At 43.3% G+C, this 23,078-nt stretch overlaps 1 protein-coding gene across 1 annotated transcript; it reads right to left on the bottom strand.

Moving 5' to 3' along the window:
- Positions 1–137: 137 nt before the first annotated feature.
- On the bottom strand, positions 138–21,972 carry HRG (histidine rich glycoprotein; the record flags this gene model as incomplete). Its single annotated transcript, XM_081329982.1, has 8 exons — positions 138–202; positions 6,638–7,112; positions 11,622–11,711; positions 12,420–12,533; positions 14,125–14,291; positions 15,484–15,571; positions 17,548–17,658; positions 21,778–21,972. The coding sequence occupies 8 exons, from the start codon at positions 21,970–21,972 to the stop codon at positions 138–140; spliced, it is 1,305 nt and encodes a 434-aa protein (XP_081186108.1).
- Positions 21,973–23,078: the final 1,106 nt, after the last annotated feature.

Genomic DNA, 23,078 nt, shown 5'->3' with positions numbered 1-23,078 from the left:
CTTGGGTCGTAATGAACTCAAGTATGTCAGTGTGAATATTCTTTGGGGTTTATTTAAGCATTACTTTTTAAAAAAAAAAATACTAGGGTTATTCACTTGCAGTTCACAATACAGGTTGTTACTTTACAATGTCACGGTTAGAACATACGGTTCTGACTGTAGGTCACTTTGGTTGGCTTCAGGAATATTTTCCAGACTGGTACTAAGCAAGTTTCAAAGGGAGAAAGAATGGAACTTAATCGATTCCAAGGATTAGTAATTTTTTCTTCTCTGTTGCCAAGCTTGAGGAGATAATTATATCCATAACAGGAGTAAACAGGAGTAAAAAAAAATATGATGGAACTGTTGGGTTATCAGATTTTTTGCCTCTTTTTCATCTTGCTGTTTTAAAAAAACTCCAAGGCAGGAAAAATGAGGTTGTTCTTTTAACAAAAAACAGGGATGCAGAACTGGCTTTTATTGAAGATGATATTGCTACAGAAGTCAGCCTCTGGGGTAGAGATCCAGCAAAGGGAATATAATCAGTTGCCACAAGGGGATAAACATTGCCAAAGCCCACATGAGGGGTCTGGATCTATCTCTGATTCTCCAGACCTTGTGGTATCACTGCTTTTAACTTGGGAACTCCAATCAGCTTTGAATGTTCACTGCACACAGTCCCAAAATGGCTATAGTGCAGAAGATGACTTTGTTTCATCTTCTTGCCATATTCTTACCAGTGATGCCAAGAATATGGCAAGAGTTGTGCTCCAGAGTTGTTCTGGAGCTGGCTTGCACCAGCTTCTAAATACCAATTGTTATTTTTTCCAGAATAATGTGAGCTGGTTAAGAGCAGAGTTGAGCCATGGAACTGCCCTTGAAAAGCACCCAAAAGCAGAGAACGGAGCAATAGATAGCTCAACATCACTGGCTCAGTGGATTAGGATGCTGAGCTTGTCGATCAGAAGGTTGGCAGTTTGGCGGGTCGAATCCTGAGTGCTGTGTAACAGAGTGAGCGCCTGTTACTCGTCCCAGCTTCTGCCAACCTAGCAGTTCGAAAGCACGTAAAAATGCAAGTAGAAAAATAGGGACCACTACAGTGGGAAGGTAACAGCGCTCTGTGTGCCTTTGGCATCCAGTCATGCCGGCCACATGACCACGGAGACGTCCTCGGACAAGCGCTGGCTCTTCAGCTTGGAAACGGAGATGAGCACCAGCCCCTAGAGTTGGAAACGACTAGCACGTATGTGCGGGGGAACCTTTACCTTTACTATTTACTTACTAATAATTTTGAGTAACAATCTTGGGATTTTAGCAAGCTAAAATGAATCTGGGTAGCATTTAAGGTGAACATATTGTGTGAACCCAGCCATGATAATATATAATTGTCTTCTAGTACTTCAGGGGTTGTCACAAAGAAGAGGGGGTTGACTTGTTCTCCAAAACACCAGAGGGCAAGACAAGTAATGGGTAGAAGCTTGTTAAGGAGAGATGCCACCTAGGAGGATAAATTTTCTGACAGTGAGAACAGGCGAGACCTGGCTTAAAAACAGTAATTGTGAGAAGGACCTTGGAATCCTAGTGGACAATCACTTAACCATGAGCCAGCAGCGTGCAGCTAATACAATCCTGGGTTGTATAAACAGAGGCATAGTATCAAGATCACATGAAGTATTAGTACTGCTTTATAAAACCCTAGTAAGACCACACCTGGGATACTGCAGCCAATTTTGGTCACCATATCACAAAAAAGATGTTAAGAGTTTGGAAAAAATTCAGAGAAGAGCAACGAAAATGATCAGAGGCCTGGAGACTAAAACATACGAAGAACAGCTACGGGACTTTGGTTTGGCTAGTCTAAAGAAAAGAAGAAATAGGGGAGACATGATAGCAGTGTTCCAGTATCTGAGGGGCTGCCACAAGGCAGAAGGGGCCAGGTTGTTCACCAGAGCACCAGAGGGAAGGAAGAGCAATAATGGTTGGAAACTGATCAAAGAGAAGCAACCTGGACTTAAGGAGAAACTTCCTAACAGTGAGGACAACTAATCAGTGGAACAGCTTACCCCCAGAAATCGTGGGTGCTCCATCACTGGAGATTTCTAAGAAGAGACTAGACATTCACCTGTTGACAGTATAGGACATCTCCAGCCTTGAGCAGAGGGTTAGACTAGAGGACACCAGGGTCTCTTCCATCCCTATGATTCTGTGGTCTATTTTCTTAGCATGTTTGTTTACCAGGCTGTCCTGTTAATTATATTCCTTTTGGTCACAGGAGTTTCATTAATCTGGATTTAGGGTTTAGATTTAAATAGACGTACATAGAATTTTCCTATCAGAAAGATGATCTCAAGGCTTAATTGCTTAAACTTTAGAACAGAAACATTCTTTACCATCTTTCTGGTTAAATATCCACTTTACAGATGTGGAACAGCTTACCCCCCAGAAATCGTGGGCATTCCATCACTGGAGATTTTTAAGAAGAGACTAGACATTTACCTGTCTGTGATGGTGTAGGTTCTTCTGCTTGAGGGGGGGGGCTGGATTAGAAGACCTCCAAGGCCCTTTCCAGCTCTATTCTATTATATTCAATTATTCCAAAATTTAGAGGGTTCAAGAATCACATCCTATAATCTATGTTGATTTTGTAATAGAAATAATGAACACATTTACTTATTTATTTATTAAACTTATACGTCGCCCATATTGGTGACTCTAGATGACTTACAATCAATAAGAATAATAACATGAAACATTAAAACAATAAATAGTAATACTAAACCTGGCTTAAAATGGATGAAGATGGCTAAAGAAGGGAGCAAGATACCCATGAGGAGGAGGTGCCACCTCCAGAATTAGGGCCCAGGTCAGAGCCAGGTCACCTCGGGGGGGGGGGCACGGTGTTCCAGAAGCACTTTACCTATGCCAGTTTTCAGTTTACGTTTACTGCTAGTGATCCCATTGTGCTCTTCTTCATCGCATCATGATTATTTATATGTGTACAAACAGGCTTGGAATAGTTCGTTCTGTTCCATTGTAAACAGTTGTGGAAGCTATATGTAATCCAACAGATTTTTTTTTAAAATTGGTTGTATCCTCAGAGAGTTAACCTGTGTTCTTCCTGATGTTGAGCAGCAGACACATTCATCTGTTTCTAGAATTTGGATGCTAACAATATCTGGAAGGCTCCTAAGTCAACCAATTGTGTGACCCAAAAAATTTCCACTAATCTGAACCTTTACATTTGGTTTTTCTTACTTAAGTGTAAAATCTTACTTTTCTCTGCATAGAATTTCATTATGTTAGATAGGGCCCAGTGTTCATGTCTGTTGAGATCCATCTGGATCTTGAGCCTATTGTCAACGCTGCAAACATTGACATGTTTTTGAACTGTCTCATTAATCGGAACCATGACACCTAGTTTTGGGGTGTTGGCTATTCCTGCCAGTTTAGTGTCAACCAGAACACACACACATATGAGCAGGAGAGCTCACATTTTTTTCAACCGTGGAAAATATACAGACCAAAATACAGGTTTACAGATAGTCCTTGACATACAACCACAATTGAGCCCAAAATTTACTGTCAAACCCCTGTGGGCTTGCCATTAACGGGAGAGGGGAGGAGGGGACAAGACTACCAGATGGAGGCATCCGACAGCCCTTTCCCTCCCCCAGACCTGTCTGCTAGAAGGGGGGACCCCGCAGAGGACAGCTACGAGGCCGTCCTGCTGAACAGCTGAGTGGCGTGGAGAAGGTTAGAACATATGGTTCTCACTGTAGGTCACTTTGGTTGGCTTCAAGAATATTTTCCAAACTGATACTAAGCAGGTTTCAAAGGGAGAAAGAATGGAACTTAATCGATTCCAAGGATTGCTATATTTTTTCTTCTCTGTTGCCAAGCTTGAGGAGATAATTATATCCATAACAGGATTAGGTAAAGGTAAAGGTTCCCCCCGCACATGCGTGCTAGTCGTTTCTGACTCTAGGGGCCAGTGCTCATCTCCATTTCAAACCCGAAGAGCCAGCGCTTGTCCGAGGACATCTCCGTGGTCATGTGGCCGGCATGACTAGATGCCAAAGGCGCATAGAACGCTGTTACCTTCCCACCATAGTGGTCCCTATTGTTCTATTTGCATTTTTACGTGCTTTCGAACTGCTAGGTTGGCAGAAGCTGGGATGAGTAACAGGCGCTCACTCTGTTACGCGGCACTCGGGATTCGACCCACCAAACTGCTGACCTTCTGATTGACAGGCTCAGCGTCCTAACCCACTGAGCCACCATGTCCCTTTTATAACAGGATTAAACAGGAGTAAAAAAAATAAGATGGAATTGTTGGGTTATCAGAACTACAATAATTTTGATATTCTAATTTATTATTTATTTATTTATTTTTATTTTATTGGATTTATATACCGCTCTTTCCCGAAGGACTCAGGGCGGTTTACAGGGTATTTAAAACAAGAAATACAAAAGTTAAAAACAATTAAAAAAATTACATCAATCCCTGAAAAAATAAAAACCCCAATTAAAATTAAAATTAAGATTCTCAGCCTGGGCCAGAGAGCTCGAAGAGCCAGGTCTTCAGGTCCCGGCGGAATGAATGGAGGTGGTGGGTTAATCCTATTATATCCTAAAGTTTATGTTCCTGTCCTGGGGTCTTTGTTTTCCTAATCCCATCAGCTCAAACCTTCTCTGGAGCTGTGGCTGAAGGCATTTTGCTTATGAGGAGGTGGCCCCCAAATCTCCATTTCTAAAAGCTGGCCTGTTTGGGGGAAGGAGACTGGGGGCGGTTTCTGTCTAAGATTTTTCTCCTTTATTCCTTTGGGGAAGTATAATATTCTGCCTTTTTTAATATTCCTCAAAATATTTCCTTCTCTAGGAGGGTGGGTGGGTGCTGTCGTTCAACAGTAGGTTGTATTTAAGCACCATAGGAACAGTTGTTACTTCCTTCTGAATGACATACAGGTATAGACTGTTTTTGCTCACTTATTGTCAGGTGCAAAAACCCAGGAACATTCATTGAGTTCAAAGCAGAGAAAAGTTAATTATTGCTTCCTCCACACAGAATCTGGTCAATTAATGGTCAAAGCTAAATTGGCTCTAGATAAGGGTCAATGGGATTCATGGGGGAGGGGGGGCTGGACATAGGTCTCTTGTAGCTGTGCAATGATTCCAAACTGATTACATGTTTAACCCTAACTTCATGCTCAGCCTGGTCATCTTTTACATCTACAGCTCTGATCAGGACTTGTGCTCTTGATTGCAAAGCCTTTTTGCCAGTTTTGAAAACACTTAAAAATGCATTTCCAGGCTACCCATTACACAATAGGCTAGCCAAATAAGTTGTACCTGCACAGTATATTATTCCATGTGTATGCACACAGGAAGTAATCAAGGCTGATACAGTACTAATTCAATATCTTATGCATATGCCATTGATTAAATGTGTTGTGCAAATACAGTCTTTTACAGATATAACATTGGCCTTGGTGATTTACCCACAATTTGAAACCTTTGGATTGTTTACAGTTGATAAAAGTTTGGTTTGAGAAAAAGTAAAAATATTTTTTTACCTTCGGCAATTTGCAACAGGTGTCACCTCTCAGTTCAACCCCTGCTGGCCATAAAAGAAACTTGGTTTACCAAATCTGGTTTGCAAAACTCTACATAACCATTAGGTGGTAGCAAACAGATTCAGGAATCCCCCCCCCCTTTTTTTTTTTGCTGCCAGATACTAATCATTTGGACTTTTTCTGCCAAATATGGTAGCTCTGTGGAATACCACTGGACTAAATAAAATAAAGAAGATATTTAGAATCAGACATTCCATAAGAAGATTCTTTCTACAAAATCCACTTTCTCTGTATGTGGTGCATGCAATTATACTCCTTAGCATAAAACATTAGGATCTTCCTTCCAGATTTTTATGGAAATCGACTGAAAAAAACAGGTTGTTTTAAAGAATGGCATATTATTGCGCATGCAATTATGCAACATCTGAAATACATTTTTCACAGGGCTTTTTTTCTCATAGAACGCTCAGAACGGAGTTCCGGCACCTTTTTTGGATGGAGCCCTGTAGGGTAGGCAAGGCGGGTTGTATGACGTGTGCGAGTTCCGGCACCTTTTTCTTTTACAAAAAAAGCACTGATTTTTCAAATCATTTCTAGAGCATGCCTGAAACGGTATAGGTTTTCCTGCCTGAGTAGGGGGTTATATACAAGCTATGCTGTCTGATATTTATCTCTTGTGGTTACCATTTATGGGGAATTTAAACTAAAATCAACACAAATAAATGCAGATATAAGTTTTCCATGAAAAGCTTTTTAATGTGCTGATGGTGTAGGAAATAAAGACAAAAAGCCTGGCAAGAGGTCATATTTGGCCTTCCCTGGGCATGACGTTGACCCCTCCGGGAAAGGTTGTATTATATGTTTTCCATGTCTTCCTTGGTCAGGCAAAGGTTGGTCAAGAAAGTTGGCACCAGGAGCTTGGAGGACACCCTGTTCATTCAAAATTGGAACGTGATGGACCAAACCCACACCACTATGAGGGAAAGAATGGTAGCTGCTTTCTTCTCTGTTATATGCGGTGTCATTAGACCTGTGATGATGGTGGTGGCAGCGATGCCAGTGGCCACATTGAGGAAACCTCCCACGTGGCCGTGGGTGATGATCAACTGTTCTATGAGGAAAAGGTCGGGGAGGTGGAGGCCCAGGAGGTGGTGGTGGATATTTACTAGGAGGAAGATGATGGGGACCACCGGGAGGAGGAGGAGGATATTGGGGCCCTGGAGGAGGGGGAATGCCAGGACGTTCCTCTTGCGTCTGCTCAGAATTATGGTTGCCCTTGGGACCTGCAGGACCAGCTTGATAATGGCCAAGAATTGGTGGGTCTCTATACTCTTGGAGGTGTCCCGGATGGTGAGAGTGATTGTGGTGAGAATGACGATGATGATGATGATGGGGGTGATGATGAGGGTGATGATGGGGGTGATGAGGGTGATGATGATGGTGAGAAGGATGATCATGTAGCCGATGTCTGCATTCATGCCCAGTTACGTTGCAACAATGATGGCCTTCTCCTGAATCGTGGCGGAAGTGGTGAGGGTGATGATGGAAGATGCTGAGAGTCTTTGCAAAGGAAGTTAAAAGGACAAGCCACCGTTTATGATTGTATGGAACACAAATGAGAATTAGAAAAAAGAAACCAAGTTAGTTTGGAACTCTATTTGCTATGTATTTGTGAATGGGTGTAACACATATTGCAAGAAAAATGCAAAATACATAAATCAAAGTAATATATCAATAAAAAAACTCCCTCTTTACTATCCTGTAATCCTATAATTCAGGGTAGAGTTGGGGCAACTGATGCGTTTACTGGCCAGATGCCCTTCCTGACCCCTTGGAGAGTTTGCAGCAAAAGCATTTAATAATACACATAAATATATAAATGAAAATATACAGTATATGAAAGTACCTTGCAGTCATTGCCCTGTTTACTGTTACATTTGCCATATGGGATTGAACTGAATGATCTGGTTATGAGGCATTGCACCACTCTTCAAATGCAGATACAGACAATCCTCGAATTGCAACCACAGTTGAGCCCAAAATTTCCATTGCTAAGCGAGGTAGTTTTTAAGCGAGTTGTGACCTTTTTTTGCCACAGTTGTTAAGCGAATCACTGCAATTGTTAAGCAAATTCTGCAGTCATTAAGTGAATCTGGCTTCTCTCATTGATTTGCTTGTTCAAGCTGGCTGGGAAGGTTACAATTGATCACAAATGACCCAGGGACAGTGCAACCATCATTAGTACATGCTGGTTGCCAAGCCTCTGGCATTTGATCACGTGACTGTGGGGGTGCTGCAATGGTTGTAAATGTAAGTACTTTTTTCAGTGCTGTTGTAACTTTAAATAGTCGCTTATCAAATGATTGTAAGTTGAGGACTACCTGTAGTCCTTGAATTACAGCTGCAATTGGGACTGGGATTATTATCCCTAAGTGATGCGGTTGTACAGTGTGATGTCATGTGACCACATTCTTAGCAATGGCAATCCCAGGCAGTCCTGGTTGCTGTTTGTAACCCCAGGATTTGTGGGTTGTTAAGTGGGAAGCGGTGGAAGTCCAGGTAAGGAGTGCAGTGGTAATGCAAGGTTTGCCATAGGGAGTGTGGGAGGCTGTCGAAGGCTCTTGGAAGGCTGGTGAAAGCTGCGTGTGGACAGGGGGTGGTCTGGGCAGGAGAAAAAGTGAGAGTAACTTACTGGAGCTACTGGTGACCTTGCCTGTTATCTTCCCGATTGTCTTTGCTTGTGGAAATAGCAATAGCAACAACATTTATACTTACATACCACCTCACGGTGCTTCATAGCACTCTCTGGGTGGTTTACGGTGTCAGCATATTTCCCCAAACAATCTGGATCCTCATTTTACCGACCTCAGAACGATGGAAGGCTGAGTCAACTTCGAGCCAGTCAGGATCGAATTCCTGGCAGTGGGCAGAGTTAGCCTGCAATACTGCATTCTAACCACTGTGTGTCACCAGGGCTCCGGAAAGCCAGCAGGGAAGGTCACAAATTGTGATTGTGTGACTATGACTCTCTCTTGTGCCACCATTGCAATCCAGGCACCCTAGTGTCCCGATTGTGATCACATGCCTGCTGGGGTGAGAACTTCGAGGATCAGTTGTATGTCCATTCTTTTTCAGCACTGCCATAACTTTGAATGGTCACTGAATGAATGGGCACAAGCTGAGGACTACCTGTTTCATCTGTTTTATGGTAGTAGTGTACTTTCCTTATTTGGCTGATACAGGGAGGGAGGGAGGAGATAGGAAGATGAGAGAAATCTGGAGATCCAGTGTGACTAAGACAGGCTGCAATCTCTTGGGGGAAAACCTGAGTTGTGGGTAAATTGTAAACTCCTCCCCTTTTTGTAAAGACTTTTGAAGAGGAGACTGAGATTGTTGTGTCTGTAGATTAATTAAAAGGGGCCTTTCTGGAAGCGGGAAGCTCTGAGTGCAATTATTGGCTGATGCAATTTAGGCGGGAGTTTCCGGGCTGGGGATTGGCCACTGTTTGAATGTAGCTAACTATATAAGGGGAAGTTAAACGGTTAATTGCCAGTTGACTTATGCTTGTGTTAATAAACGTTCTTGCATTAAACCTCACGGTGTGATCGTCTATTCGAACCTAACAATTGGCGACGAAGGTGGGATAGACGACAGATCGGTGAAGGAACGGCGGAATCAGCTGTGCGCGAGGCGGGAAAATTCGAACGCAGTCAACCAAAGTACAACGCTGCCGGAAAAAAATTCACAATGGCACAAGTCGGCTCACTGAAAGAGTTTGACCCGCGATTTCCAGAAGACTGGGAAGAATATGTAGGCCAGGTTGAAGGGTTCCTGTTAGTAAATGGCATTACGGACGACAGGAAGAAAGCCGCGGCTCTTCTGACCATTAGCGGGACGCCTGTGTATCGGATTGCCGTCGGCCTGTGTCAACCGCTGCCGGTCTCTAGCGTCTCGTATGCAGACTTGTTGGCAAAATTGAAGGTACACTTCACGCCAAAAAGGTCTGAGTTATTTTGGAGACGGATTTTTGAGAAAAGGAATCAAAGACCTGGCAAATCGATTACACAGTTCGTGGCAGCGGTTAGAGAGGCGGCTTTGAGGTGCAAATATGACAACCTCGAGATCCGGATCCGAGATCGAGTGGTGCTCGGTTTGCGGGACGAGAATCTACAAAATCGAATCATCGCTAAGCCCACGGGAGACCTGCAGGAAGTCCTCGATGAGCTATTAACGTATGAATCAACTCCCCGACATCATTGCCCAGGTGAGGCACTACATTAGGTAGCCTGGTTTGTGTTTCAACTCCACCCTCACCGTCCCCGGTAACTGTTGAGCTCAGGCGGTCAGGATTGAGTATGACATCTTGAGCCTGTGTGTAATTGCCCACATCATTTTTCCCAATATCAATTTCTGGGCCCCAGCCGAGTGGTGATTCCTGAGATCCATAGGAAGTCAGTATTAGCTGAATTACATGATGGCCACCCAGGAATAGTACGCATGAAGGCTCTAGCTAGAAGCCATTTGTGGTGGCCTGGGTTAGACACTGCAATTGAAGAGTGCGTAGCTGGTTGTTACCTATGTCAAAGATCTAGGCCGGAACAGGCTCACATTACTACACACAAATGGGAGGTGGCTAGGAATCCATGGTCACGTATCCATATTGATTTCGCTGGCCCATTTCAGGGCCTAACATTCCTAGTTGTGGTAGACAGTTTCTCCCGGTGGTTGGAGGTTGTGCCTGTTCAAACCATGTCATCAGCTAAAACAATTCAGGTTTTAAGGGGCCTCTTTGCCACCCATGGGTTACCTGACGTGATTGTCTCTGACAATGGGCCCCAATTCACCTCTGCTGAATTTCAGGATTTCCTCAAGGCCAATTGGATTAGGCACATGACTTCGGCACCTTTTCACCCGTCCACCAATGGCTTGGCTGAACGCAACGTCCGAACAACAAAAGACGCTCTGAAACGCATCATCCGCGGCAACTGGCAACAGAGATTGGCACAATTCCTTCTGTCACAGCATACTACACCCTGCACAGCTACAGGGAAGAGCCCAGCTGAGATGAGGTGGGGAAGAAGATTAACAACAAAGCTGGACAGACTTCACCCCGACAGACTACCCACAGAAGCTGAGGCGGCTATACCAACCCGGTCTCTCAACGTTGGTGACTTAGTGTGGGCCAGGAACTATGGTCCGGGGGACAAATGGGTACCGGGAGTGGTCATTGATGTCATGGGGCCATTGTCTTATTCTATTGAGGGGGAAGGGAATAGAGTAATGAAGAGAAACATCGACCAATTAAGGAAAAGGGCCCCAGAAATTGATATTGGGAAAAATGATGTGGGCAATTACACACAGGCTCAAGATGTCATACTCAATCCTGACCGCCTGAGCTCAACAGTTACCGGGGACGGTGAGGGTGGAGTTGAAACACAAACCAGGCTACCTAACGTAGTGCCTCACCTGGGCAATGATGTCGGGGAGTTGATTCCAACGGGTAGCTCAAGTGCATCTCATAGTGGTCAACAACAACAAACTCAACAACAACAACAGAACACTAACATTGTGTCATCAGAGCCCTTGGCCCAAACATCTGGGACAGGTGCCAGTAGCCAGACAGCAAATGAGACGGTTGCCAACAAGAGTAATAGATACCCCACCAGGGTTCACAAGCCACCATCATATCTGAGAGACTATGTTAATAAATAACATTAGTGGGGGGGAAGGGGTGTTGTGTCTGTAGATTAATTAAAAGGGGCCTTTCTGGAAGCGGGAAGCTCTGAGTGCAATTATTGGCTGATGTAATTTAGGCGGGAGTTTCCGGGCTGGGGATTGGCCACTGTTTGAATGTAGCTAACTATATAAGGGGAAGTTAAACGGTTAATTGCCAGTTGACGTATGCTTGTGTTAATAAACGTTCTTGCATTAAACCTCACGGTGTGATCGTCTATTCGAACCTAACAGAGATTGTGCTGCATGCTGTGATTCATATTCATGCTGATGGCTACCAATGCCCTTAAGGCTATGTGTTTTTCCTCAAAGCTGTTAAATCATTTGCACTCTTACCTGAAGATCATAGATTTCACAGGAGTCTACTTCAATCACATCTGGGCCTTGGGTCCCTTTAACTATTCTTCCTATGCAAAATCCCAGGTTCTACAGAGAAAAAGAAATGGTAACACTTGTGATAGTATTAGATTTTCTAAATTTGATACATATATCATATCTCTCTCTCCCTCCCTCCCTCTCTCTCCCACCCCCTCTCCCTCCCTCCTTCCCTCTCCCTCCCTCCCTTCTCTCTCTCCCTCCCTCCCTCTCTCTTCCTCCCTCTCTTGCCCTCCTTCTCTCTCTCTCTCTCTCTCCATCTCTCTGTCTCTCTCAGTCATCTTCAACTTATGACCACAACTGCTGTTAAACATGATGGTCATTAAGTGAGTCAATGGCCCAATTTTATGGCCATTTTTGCCACAGATGTTAAGTGAAGCATTGCGGTTGTGAAGTCAATCATGTGGTCTTTCAGCAAACCCAGCTTCCCCCATTGACTGCTTCTCCGAAGCTGGCTAAGAAGGTTGTAAATGATGATCACCTGACTGTAATAATTATGGGACTCCTTATTAAATTAGTGCCTAGATCTGCTATTTTCTCCTTTAGAAGCTAAAGTTTGAGCAAAGTTTAAAGGCTTATCCCTCTGGTCCTTATTCAATTGTTACTAAGATACATTTGAGGATCTATAACAGGAAGTTTGTGTTCTATCTTTTCTTGCCCTATATGAAAAGTTCTGTATCACAACTACCTACTTTATTCCTGCAGTTTATTAGTCAAACTACTTTTGCATATAATAAAGTTCTTGGCTTCTCAACTCACAGCTTTTCCATCAGGCAGGAATTCGCATTGGGAAACACTTGCTCGGTCAGTGTTTCTAGGGCAATTTGTCTCTTTTATGGTGAATTCAACAATGAATACCTTACGATCGGCCACCTGCATAAAATAAACAAAACAGTGATCAAATTACATCCAACTTTTCCAATATTACACTTCATTTTGGCATTAGCATCTAAGGATGACTGCAGAGTAGATGTCCATTTTTCACCTAGGAAAGTTTTAGAAAAATCAGGCTATTCCATGGAGTCTGTTCTAAATCAGAATAAACCTAGGCATAAGATAGGGGATCAGTAAAGAGGATTAAATATGCCACTTCTTGACACTGCTAGTACAATACAGTAATGACACTATGAAAGGGTTTTTAATACAGTTAAGATATGGGTTAAATTTGGTATGTATTTCATTCATAAGAATAGCAGCTACAAGAATGACCTTTTTAAAAAGAAAGGAAGGAAGGAAAGAAGACAGAGAAAGAATAACAGAACAGAATAACAAGAGTTGGAAGGGACCTTGGAGATCTTCTAGTCCAACCCCTTACTCAGGCAGGAAACCCTATACCATTTCAGGCAAACGATTGTCCAGTCTCTTCTTAGCAACTTCCAGTGTTTGGAGCATTCACAGCTTCTGGAAGCTGGTTGTTCCACTGATTAATTGTTCTAACTGTCAGGAAATTTCTCCTTTGTATGGAATGAGCTGTACTTGCTTAAATACACATATACATATACACAGTGTTACGATACCAAGTTTATTTACCAGCAGTTCTGGAGGCAGGTTGTTCCACTGGTTAATTGTTCTAACTAGGATGGGATGGGATGGGATGGGATGGGATGGGATGGGATGGGATGGGATGGGATGGGATGGGATGGGATGGGATGGGATAGAATAGAATAGAATAGAATAGAATAGAATAGAATAGAATAGAATAGAATAGAATAGAATAGAATAGAATAGAATAGAATAGCATATATGGAATGGAATGGAATGGAATGGAATGGAATGGAATGGAATGGAATAGAATAGAATAGAATAGAATAGAATAGAATAGAATAGAATAGAATAGAATAGAATAGAATAGAATAGAATAGAGCTGGAAGGGACCTTGGAGGTCTTCTAGTCCAACCCCCTGCTCAGGCAGGAAACCCTATACCATTTCAGACAAATGGCAAATGGCTGTCCAGTCTCTTCTTAAAAACTTCCAGTGTTGGAGCATTCACAACTTCTGGAGGCAAGTTGTTCCACTGATTAATTGTTCTAACTGTCAGGAAATTTCTCCTTAGTTCTAGGTTGCTTTTCTCCTTGATTACTTTCCATCCATTGCTTCTTGTCCTGCCTTCAGGTGCTCTGGAGATTAGCTTGACTCCCTCTTCCTTGTGGCAGCTTCTGAGATATTGGAAAACTGCTATCATGTCACCCTTAGTCCTTCTTTTCATTAAACTAGACATACCCAATTCCTGCAACTGTTCCTCATATGTTTTAGCCCCCAGTCCCCTAACCATTTTTGTTGCTCTTCTCTGTCCTCTTTCTAGAGTCTCAACATTTTTTTACATCATGGCGACCAGAGAGAGATAGAGTAGTGGAAGGTGCTTAATGGGAGTGGATTTTCCACTGTTGATCCTTTCTTTCCGGACACCTTGGGAAACAATTTTTACCTAAGCCTACTGTTCCACGGGAAAACATGGATACATACTGCGCTGACAACCTTTTGGACTTTCTCCACCTTGAAATAATTTGATTCATTGCTCCCCAGTCTGTACTTCTCTAAAATCTTGTTGGCTTCTTCAGTGTGCTTATCAGCGTCTTCTAGAACTGTTATTCTTACAGGGCAATTCTTGCATTCATATTTTTTTGGTGGAACTGTAAAAAAAACAAACACTGTTATCAACACTGCCGCATCATTGATCTGACTTGTTTTCACACATTAGAGCTAGAACAAATTAGTAAAAATTAATCTTCCAATGTAATCTTTAAATACTAAAGTTCTCAAAAATGTCCCTTTTAAATTTTTGATATCACCTAAGTGATCATATCTATTACCACCCTGCTTCTGCCACCAAAAATTAAAATTCAGAAGTCTCATGTCCGTCAGTCAAAACCTTTAAAACGTTTTTTTTAAAAAAGAGACTGGACAATCACCTGTCTGAGATGGTATAGGTCCTCCTGCTTGAGCAGGGGGCTGGACTAGAAGACCTCCATGGTCCCTTCCAGCTCTATTCTATTCTACCTTTCCCACAGTAAGATATGATGTCGGGCCAAGCCCAGTGGGGTGAGACAGTCCCTCAAGTAACCTGGACCTTCTATCAGTTAATATGCCTGCAATTTCTGAGGTTGTGCAGATGAACTGGTGAAGTATTGAGATAAGCACATACTGTAAATGCATGTCCTCCATGTTTATCTGTGACCAGGGATATCCATGGAAAAGGGTCCAATGGATATGACTATAAATTTAAAAAAAATGGCTTTGATCAGAAAGTTTCAGCCAACATCTTGATTTTTTTTACCCTCCTGTTATAGGTACCTCTTTCTATAACCTCAAATCCTGATCCACTGTCATCTCTGCCTTTCCCCAAACTGCAGTTGAATGTCTTGCCTTGATTCTTGTTTAATGTATCTATACATTTAGATGATAATTCTTGTCCCTCTCCCTCCTTTCCTTCCTTCCTTCCTTCCTTCCTTCCTTCCTTCCTTCCTTCCTTCCTTCCTTCCTTCCTTCCTTCCTTCCTTCCTTCCTTCTTTCCTTCTATCTATCTATCTATCTATCTATCTATCTATCTATCTATCTATCTATCTATCTATCTATCTATCTATCATCTATCTATCTATCTATCTATCTATTTCATCTGAAAAAAATGTTTAAAGGAAGTGGCATTTGGTATGTATGTACAGACTTGTCATCATCCTCTGAAAAATCGGAAGCATCAGATTTTCCCCTCAAACGTTTCTAGGAGACAAGATTGTGCATTGTCTGAAGGTGCAAAAAATAGCCCTCTAGGTCACCGAGATGCTTCTATATTTGATTCTGGACTTGTAATTTAGAAGATGTGAATACCTGGACTGACAGTGCAGTTGTATGCATATAGGAGTTTTCTTTCGGAAAGTTCATTTATATATACAACAGCCTTACATTGTCCCAAATCCTGGGAAAGACATAAGAAAAGGCATCAGTTCCAAGTTGTATTTTACAAAAAGACAAAAGTCACTAAAAGTTAGCTCTTAGCAATGTCCTGGCCATGATTATGGAATGTTCTTGGTACTAGTATGACAAGCTTGATTTACCATGTCCTTCTTTCCAAAATGGTTTTTCAAGTTCCCTTCTTTGTCTACTACAGCCTTGTTTTTCTTGGATCTTCTATTCAAGAATTAACCATCACTGAACCTGCTTGGCTTTCTAAGACACCCAGGGCAGTGTAAAGGTTAAGGCTAGTGAGAGGGGAAATCAGCAATTCCGAGCTTAGAGGAGGACATGATGTAAACATATCCCAAGGCCACCAGTTGAATTGCCAAAGTTCTGTTAATTCAGAAAGATTGCAGGAAGAAGTCTAAAGTTTGAACCCTGGAGCATAAAAAAATTGAGGCTTTTGGCTTCTCTGCACTTTGGTTGCATTTGAAGCTTTATTATTGTCTGAGATTAAGATTCTAATTTAGCTAAGTTGTCTCTGTGGGTTGAGCTAAGTGTTTATGAAAAGCTCAACCAAACTTAAGTATGTGGAGAAGTGACATTTGGTGCCAAAACCAGGTAAGTAGACTGACATCCATTGAGGAGCTGCTACTTGCTGAAAAATTATCTAGTGTTTATGGAGTCACCTAGAGTCGCACTAGAAGGGACGCGGTGGCTCAGTGGGTTAGGACGCTGAGCTTGTCGATCGGAAGGTCGGCAGTTTGGCGGGTCGAATCCCGAGTGCCGCGTAGCAGAGTTACTATTACTCGTCCCAGCTTCTGCCAACCTAGCAGTTTGAAAGCACGTAAAAATGCAAGTAGAAAAATAGGGACCACTATGGTGGGAAGGTAACAGCGTTCCGTGCGCCTTTGGCGTCTAGTCATGCCGGCCACATGACCACGGAGACGTCCTCGGACAAATGCTGGCTCTTCGGCTTTGAAACGGAGATGAGCACCGCCCCCTAGAGTCGGAAACGACTAGCACGCATGTGCGGGCGAACCTTTACTTTTAGAGTCACACTTAGCTCAAAGAGTCCTTATCTTTAACATTATATCAATAGGTAAAGGTAAAGGTTCCCCCGCACATGCGTGCTAGTCGTTTCTGACTCTAGGGGCTGGTGCTCATCTCTGTTTCAAAGCCGAAGAGCCAGCGCCTATCCGAGGAAGTCTCCGTGGTCATGTGACCGGCATGACTAGACGCCAAAGGTGCACGGAACGCTGTTACCTTCCCACCGTAGTGGTCCCTATTTTTCTACTTGCATTTTTACGTGTTTTCGAACTGCTAGGTTGGCAGAAGCTGGGACGAGTAACAGGTGCTCACTCTGTTATGTGGCACTCGGGATTCGACCCGCGAAACTGCCGACCATTTGATCAACAAGCTCAGTGTCCTAACCCACTGAGCCACCACGTCCCTAGCTTATATCAATACATAGCATTATATCAAACATGCAGATGATATCAGCTGTGGAGTATAAATGTGGAACACTTTGGGCCTCAGCCAAGAAAAACCTTTTTCTAAAACTTGTATTTGTCAATGAGATTATGGCAGTACAAATAATGTGTTAACGTCACATTTATGTTGGTTTAGTGCAGGGGTCAGCAACCTGAAACAGTGAAAGAGCCACTCGGAACCGGTTCCCTCACAAAAGGAAAAACTGGGAGCCGCAAAAAATGTGTGCACATGTGCGTACATGCGCGCATGCGCAGAACAGGGTTTGACTGAAGAGTGGAGCCAAGGCGAGATATGCACCTACCCTACATATTTGAATTGATTGGTTGAACTTTTTTAGTCCCACTTTTTTTTTTGGACTGCACATGGCAGAGGACTAGGAGCCACATGCGGCTCCGGAGCCGCGGGTTGCAGACCTGTGGTTTAGTGGTTACAAAAGCAGGACTTTCCACAGTAGTATATTTCAAAGAGTTGATGTTAGGAAGAACAGAAATGGCCATTACTTGCCGTTATACTTAAGTATGGTCTGTGTCCACAGGATGACCAGTGTTTTCTGGATATTACAGGACACTGCGTTTCCAAGACATCCAAAGTTAGGTATGCTATGGATGCATTTTTCTGAAATGGAAAAGAACAAGAGCGAAATGGAAGAAAATCGGGAATGTTCTGCTGAAGATGTTTAATAAACTAAGAGGTAGATTCATTAAAAAAAAGATAAATTTTCATTTTTAAAAAGTAGCTCACAATCTAGTCTTTACACATGATAATGTGGATCTTGAACCACAGCAGTGAAAATCAGTATTTGCTGATTTCCAGGTGGAACATATACGCTGGTTTCTGCTTATTTCAAACACGCACATAGGTTAGTGTTTTGAAATGCTTGATTTCCTCAAGAACTTCCTAAAAAGGATAAAATAGGATGACATGCATCCAGGATTATTAAAGGTCATTGCAATCCCACTTCAAATTATGAAATAAATGAACAAAGCAAACAGCAGAGAACAAGGGTGAATTATTTGATTAGGAAGCCACCTGATCAAATTGCCAAACTGAATCGGATTTCCATATCAATGTGAATTTTTAAAAAGCAATGAGAAGCCAGCTTGGATGATTTCTGAATACTGCATATCATATCAGAAACTGGTTCCCATCTGTTCAATTCCAAATCAAATAAATGGTTTTAGTTGTTTTTGCTTGACTTGCACAGTCCAATTCATGTCAAATCTTTGGTGTGTCTGCAGATGACAGGTTTATTTAACCCTTAGAAAGAGACAACTCGGATTGATTTCTGCATGTCTGACATTTTTTGAGGTTGGTTTTCTGACACTTGCAATTATATTCAGATGGCTCTGGGTAGAATAGCTAGATCAGGAATTCCCAACCCCTGGGCCATGGCCCACTACAGGGGCTGTAGCCTATTCCCAACCAGACTGTGTGAGAGACAGGCTAGCGTGCACAGCTCATCTTGCAGAGTGGTGGGCCAGTGGGTGTGCATCCGAGTGTGTAGCTCAACATGCAAATCAGCTGTGCATGCCTGTGTGTGTGTGCCAGCCCGCTGCTTGCACAAATCGAGCTGCACATGTATGCACTGGCCTGCTGCTTGGATGGCTGGTTCCTCTCTCCCCCGCCCTCTGCCGGGCCATCAAGCCACAGAGGTTGGGGACCGCTGAGCTAGATGATAGTGTTTGTTGCCCTTCAGAGACTTCCCCATTCTCTGAGGCACCCGGGGCTCCACTTCCTGCCCCTCGGAGTCCCCACAGGCCTTAGCCTGCTTCCCACCCAGCCACTCAGTCACCCAAGGGAGCCTAAAATCAAGCAGCAGAAGCTACTGGTGCATGGAGGGCTGTTAGAATTTGCAGGTGGAGGCCTGCTTCCTCCTCAGCCACTGAGGGATTTGCAGGACTGAGCGTACTCCACAGCCAGATCCAGGGCCCAGCAACACCCAAGTTACCATTCTGTTTTTACAGAGAGGTGCCTGGCCTGTCAGACTGGTAAACAGAGATGATTGGATTGTGGGCTGTTGCCCAGAGACAATGCCCGATTAAGTCCACGGGCCACAAGACAGTCCTTGAGCAAAACTCCTTTATTGATGCACATAAGCAAAGGAGTAGCCTCCAAGCAAAGAGGAAGAGGAGTCAGGCATGGCTTTTTGTAGTTTTCCACAGGAAACAAGTGCTGCAATTGGTTACTTGTTAATGCGCAAGCAGACTTGACTAATGCCATTCCCACATGTCTGTGGGGTGTATTTTAGGATGCTAATGAGCCTTTCTGGGGCGAGGGAGGGGGGAGGTCTGACTATCTAGAATAGGGCTTTTCAACCTTTTCACCCATTGTACCACTTTCAGGATATGGCAACATCCGAGTACCACCAGTCACCTAGCAAGGTGTCAAAAACTTGATGACCAAAAAAAAAAAAGGAAAAAAGTACAGGTAGTCCTCGACTTACAACAGTTCACTTAGTGACTGTTCGAAGTTACAATGGCACTGAAAAAAGTGCCCCCCAAGCCACAGCCGAGCAAGAACCTGCCTGCCTGCCTGGCGGCGCTCTTCCTCCTGTCCGAGGTTTTCATTGTTGTGAGCATTTCTGTTGAGGATTGGCAGCGGGGGTGGGGTGGGGGTGTCTGGTTTTTATTCCTCCCCGTCCGCTTGGTGGTTGCAGCAGGTTTTGGTCACTTCACATGACCCTGGGACACTGTGACCATCCTAAATATGAATCAGTTGCCAAGCATCTGAATGTAAATCAGAAGACCCTGGAGATGCTGCAACATTCCAGCTGATTGGCACTTCTTCTGGGCTCAGCAGAAGTGCCAGGATCAGCGCCAAGCTCCAGCTGGAGACTGGCACTGATCCTGGCGCTTCCGTTGAGCCCTGACAGCCCTGCAGCTCCAGCCGTCTCTCGCTCAGGCTTGTGTGGTGCTGCCACTGATTCAGCTCATTCCCCTCCCTCACTACCACTTTTCTAGGATGGTCGCGTACCACCTGCCAGGTGCCAATGTACCACAGATGGTATCCGTACCACTGGTTGAAAAGCCCTGATCTAGGACAGATAAGGTGGTGGTGGTGGTGGTATTGAGGCTTTCCCCGAATCTTGCAGAACATGACACTGAAGGGACCAAAAATGTAATCTATTATGTAAAATCCATCTTTCATGTATAACATAGTCCAGCCATCGTTCATTTATTTTGTTGGCTTTCTGTAGGTGCTCCAGTATAATGTAAATTGTGCTGAGCAAAGAGAAAGAAAAGCTTTCTGTTACTTTAAAAGTGTTACTGCCATAGCTTGCAACATACAGTAGCGTTCTTTTTCCACCCCATTTCTCCTTGGATTGTAAATGTATTACTTTGCTTCTCTACCATGGTGCCTGCAAAGTAACAAGTTAAGTTTCTGGGTTAATTGCCAGCTATTGAGCTATTGCGTATTCAGAGCTTAGAGATGCAGAACTGCAACATGCTTGATAGATAAGGAGATTCAAACGAAAAAGAAATCTTTAGATGCGCAGAAAACTTGCAATGTTAAGGGGGAAAAAATGTGTATTAGTTATAAAAGGAAGAACTTTTTTATTAGGATGTGCTCATTCTCTTCTGTCTCACAGTGTTCGTACATGTGATGAGACTGGGACACCCAGCTTATTACTTTGATCAAAGGAATAAAACCGTGTTATTTTCAGGAGCTTCGTGTTCAGAATCTTTTTGGATTTATTGGAATTCTGAGCTAAAAACCTTACAACACCTAACGCTGTTTTGGATATCTTTAGTTAATGCCTACAGCGTTCCTTCGTTCCGGTTCCGCATCTTCCTGAAACTGTGACCGTAGTTGCTAGGACATCTTTTTGAAACTTGCTTTTAATTTTCTCTTCCTTTAGGCCGATGCAGTGGAAAACCCAGTTTTTCAACAGAGGCTGCCTCATAACAACTAGATGTTATTCTGCAAGCCGGTATTCTTTTTGTGATCCTGTAAGGGTTGTGTGTGTGTGTCTGAGTCTCTCTGTCTCTCTCCACAGACTCCACAAGTAGATGGAGCAGGCTGAGTCCTGCAAATCCTTGAGTTTGCTGAGTGGGAAGCAGGCCTTGGCCTACAATCCATAACAGTTCCTAATGGAACACTAGCTTCTGCTGCCCAACTTTAATTTCCTTTGGATGGCTGAGTGACTGGACTGGGAGCAGACGAAGGCATGTGGGCATTCAGAAGAATGGAGTGGGGAGATAGGTGGGGGGGCTTCTACCTGTGGTTGGTTGTAAAGGTAAACAACTGCAAAGGCACTGCAGTGGCCTTAACTTTGAAACCAGGTTATAAGTAGCTTTGGGGAGGGGGGGTCTGTTGTAACTTTGACCGGTCGCTAAGGGAGCAGTCATAAGTCAAGGACTACCTGTATTGGTTTTATTTTTTCTCATAAATTGGTGGAAAAGAAGAGATTCTAGATTCCTCGCCTTCACAGTGGCATATTTTACACTTGCACTTTAAAATTAAGCATATTTTAAAATTAAGCTCAAGTGAGTTTACAAGCTCCCCCAATTAATTAGTAATGTTTTTTTTAAAAAAAAGTTCTTTAAAAGTTCCATTTCAAAAAACAAAAACAACCCCTAAGTGACACAAACAAGTACTTCCAAAATGATCACACCATGCAATCAAATAATTATCTAGTGGTTGCATTAAATCAAGAGTATTATGACAGACATGGACTCAATGCTGGAACCAGGCCCCTATCAGTGAGGAGCCAACCACAGCTGTGGTACTTACCACATGTTGCACATGAGCATCAACAATACGGAACAGGGCGAAAATGTAGCCTTCTTTGCGATGTTTATTGATTAAATCCAGGGCCACCTCTGCACTCTTCTCTATTCTGGCATCATTGCAGTCTTCAGGGACTACCAAGGCTTGGCAGGATGTGGTCCATACCACAATAAATAGAGCACAGGCTAGCAATTTCATTTGGGCTATGCAGTGATTTGATCCTCTTAAGTCAGTAGATTGGAGCTCTTTTGAGCTGATACTAGAAAGCCAATTCCATAAACTCAAAGAGATGTTTACTTTTGGGTAGCTCTGATCTCTAGGTTCTTGAACCAGTTGCCTTGATCCCTGGTTAAGCTAAATAAATAGCAAATGATTGATGGAGTAAACAAGAGGAAATAAGGTTCCCAAACGAGGGACTAATATTTGAACCAATGGCTAAAATAGCATGAAACTCCAGTACTGGGATACAGGAAGAAAGAGGTAACTTGCATAGATTTGAAGAGCAGATCCCAGTATATAGACTTCTGTGATGGTTGAACAACCCATGAGATAGTCCAAACATGACCTACTTTTATGCATCCGGGTTTTTTTCTGTGTAAAACTGAAGATATCTTGCCAATATAGGTAGTCTTTGACTTATGACCACAACTGAGCCCAAAATTTCTGTTGCTAAGTGAGACCATTGTTAAGTGAGTTTTGCCCCATTTTACGACCTTTTTTACCACAATTGTTAAAGTGGTTAAATTAGTAACACAGTTGTTAAGTGAATCTGGCTTCCCCATTGAGTTTGCCTGTCAGAAGGTCACAAAAGGTGATTATGTGACCCCGGGATGCTGCAACTCTCGTAAATATGAGCCAGTTGCCACCTATCCGAATTTTGATCATATGGGTATGGGGATACTGTAATGGTCATAAGTGTGAAAAACATAAGTTTTTCAGTGCCATTGCAACTTTAAGGTAAAGGTAAAGTTCCCCCGCACATGCGTGCTAGTCGTTTCCGACTCTAGGGGCTGGTGCTCATCTCTGTTTCAAAGCTGAAGAGCCAGCGCTTGTCCGAGGACATCTCCATGGTCATGTGGCTGGCATGACTAGATGCCAAAGGCTCACGGAACGCTGTTACCTTCCCACCGTAGTGGTCCCTATTTTTCTACTTGCATTTATACGTGCTTTTGAACTGCTAGGTTGGCAGAAGGTGGGACGAGTAACAAGCGCTCACTCTGTTACGCGGCACTCGGGATTCGACCCGCCAAACTGCCGACGTTCTGATCGACAAGCTCAGCGTCCTAACCCACTGAGCCATCGCG

This window comes from Vipera berus, assembly GCF_964194415.1.
Source record: "Vipera berus genome assembly, chromosome: 5".
In the NCBI taxonomy this organism is placed as follows: Eukaryota; Metazoa; Chordata; class Lepidosauria; order Squamata; family Viperidae; genus Vipera; species Vipera berus.
The sequence above is the reverse complement of the archived record's forward strand: the minus strand, read 5'-3'. Positions and strand labels throughout refer to the sequence as shown.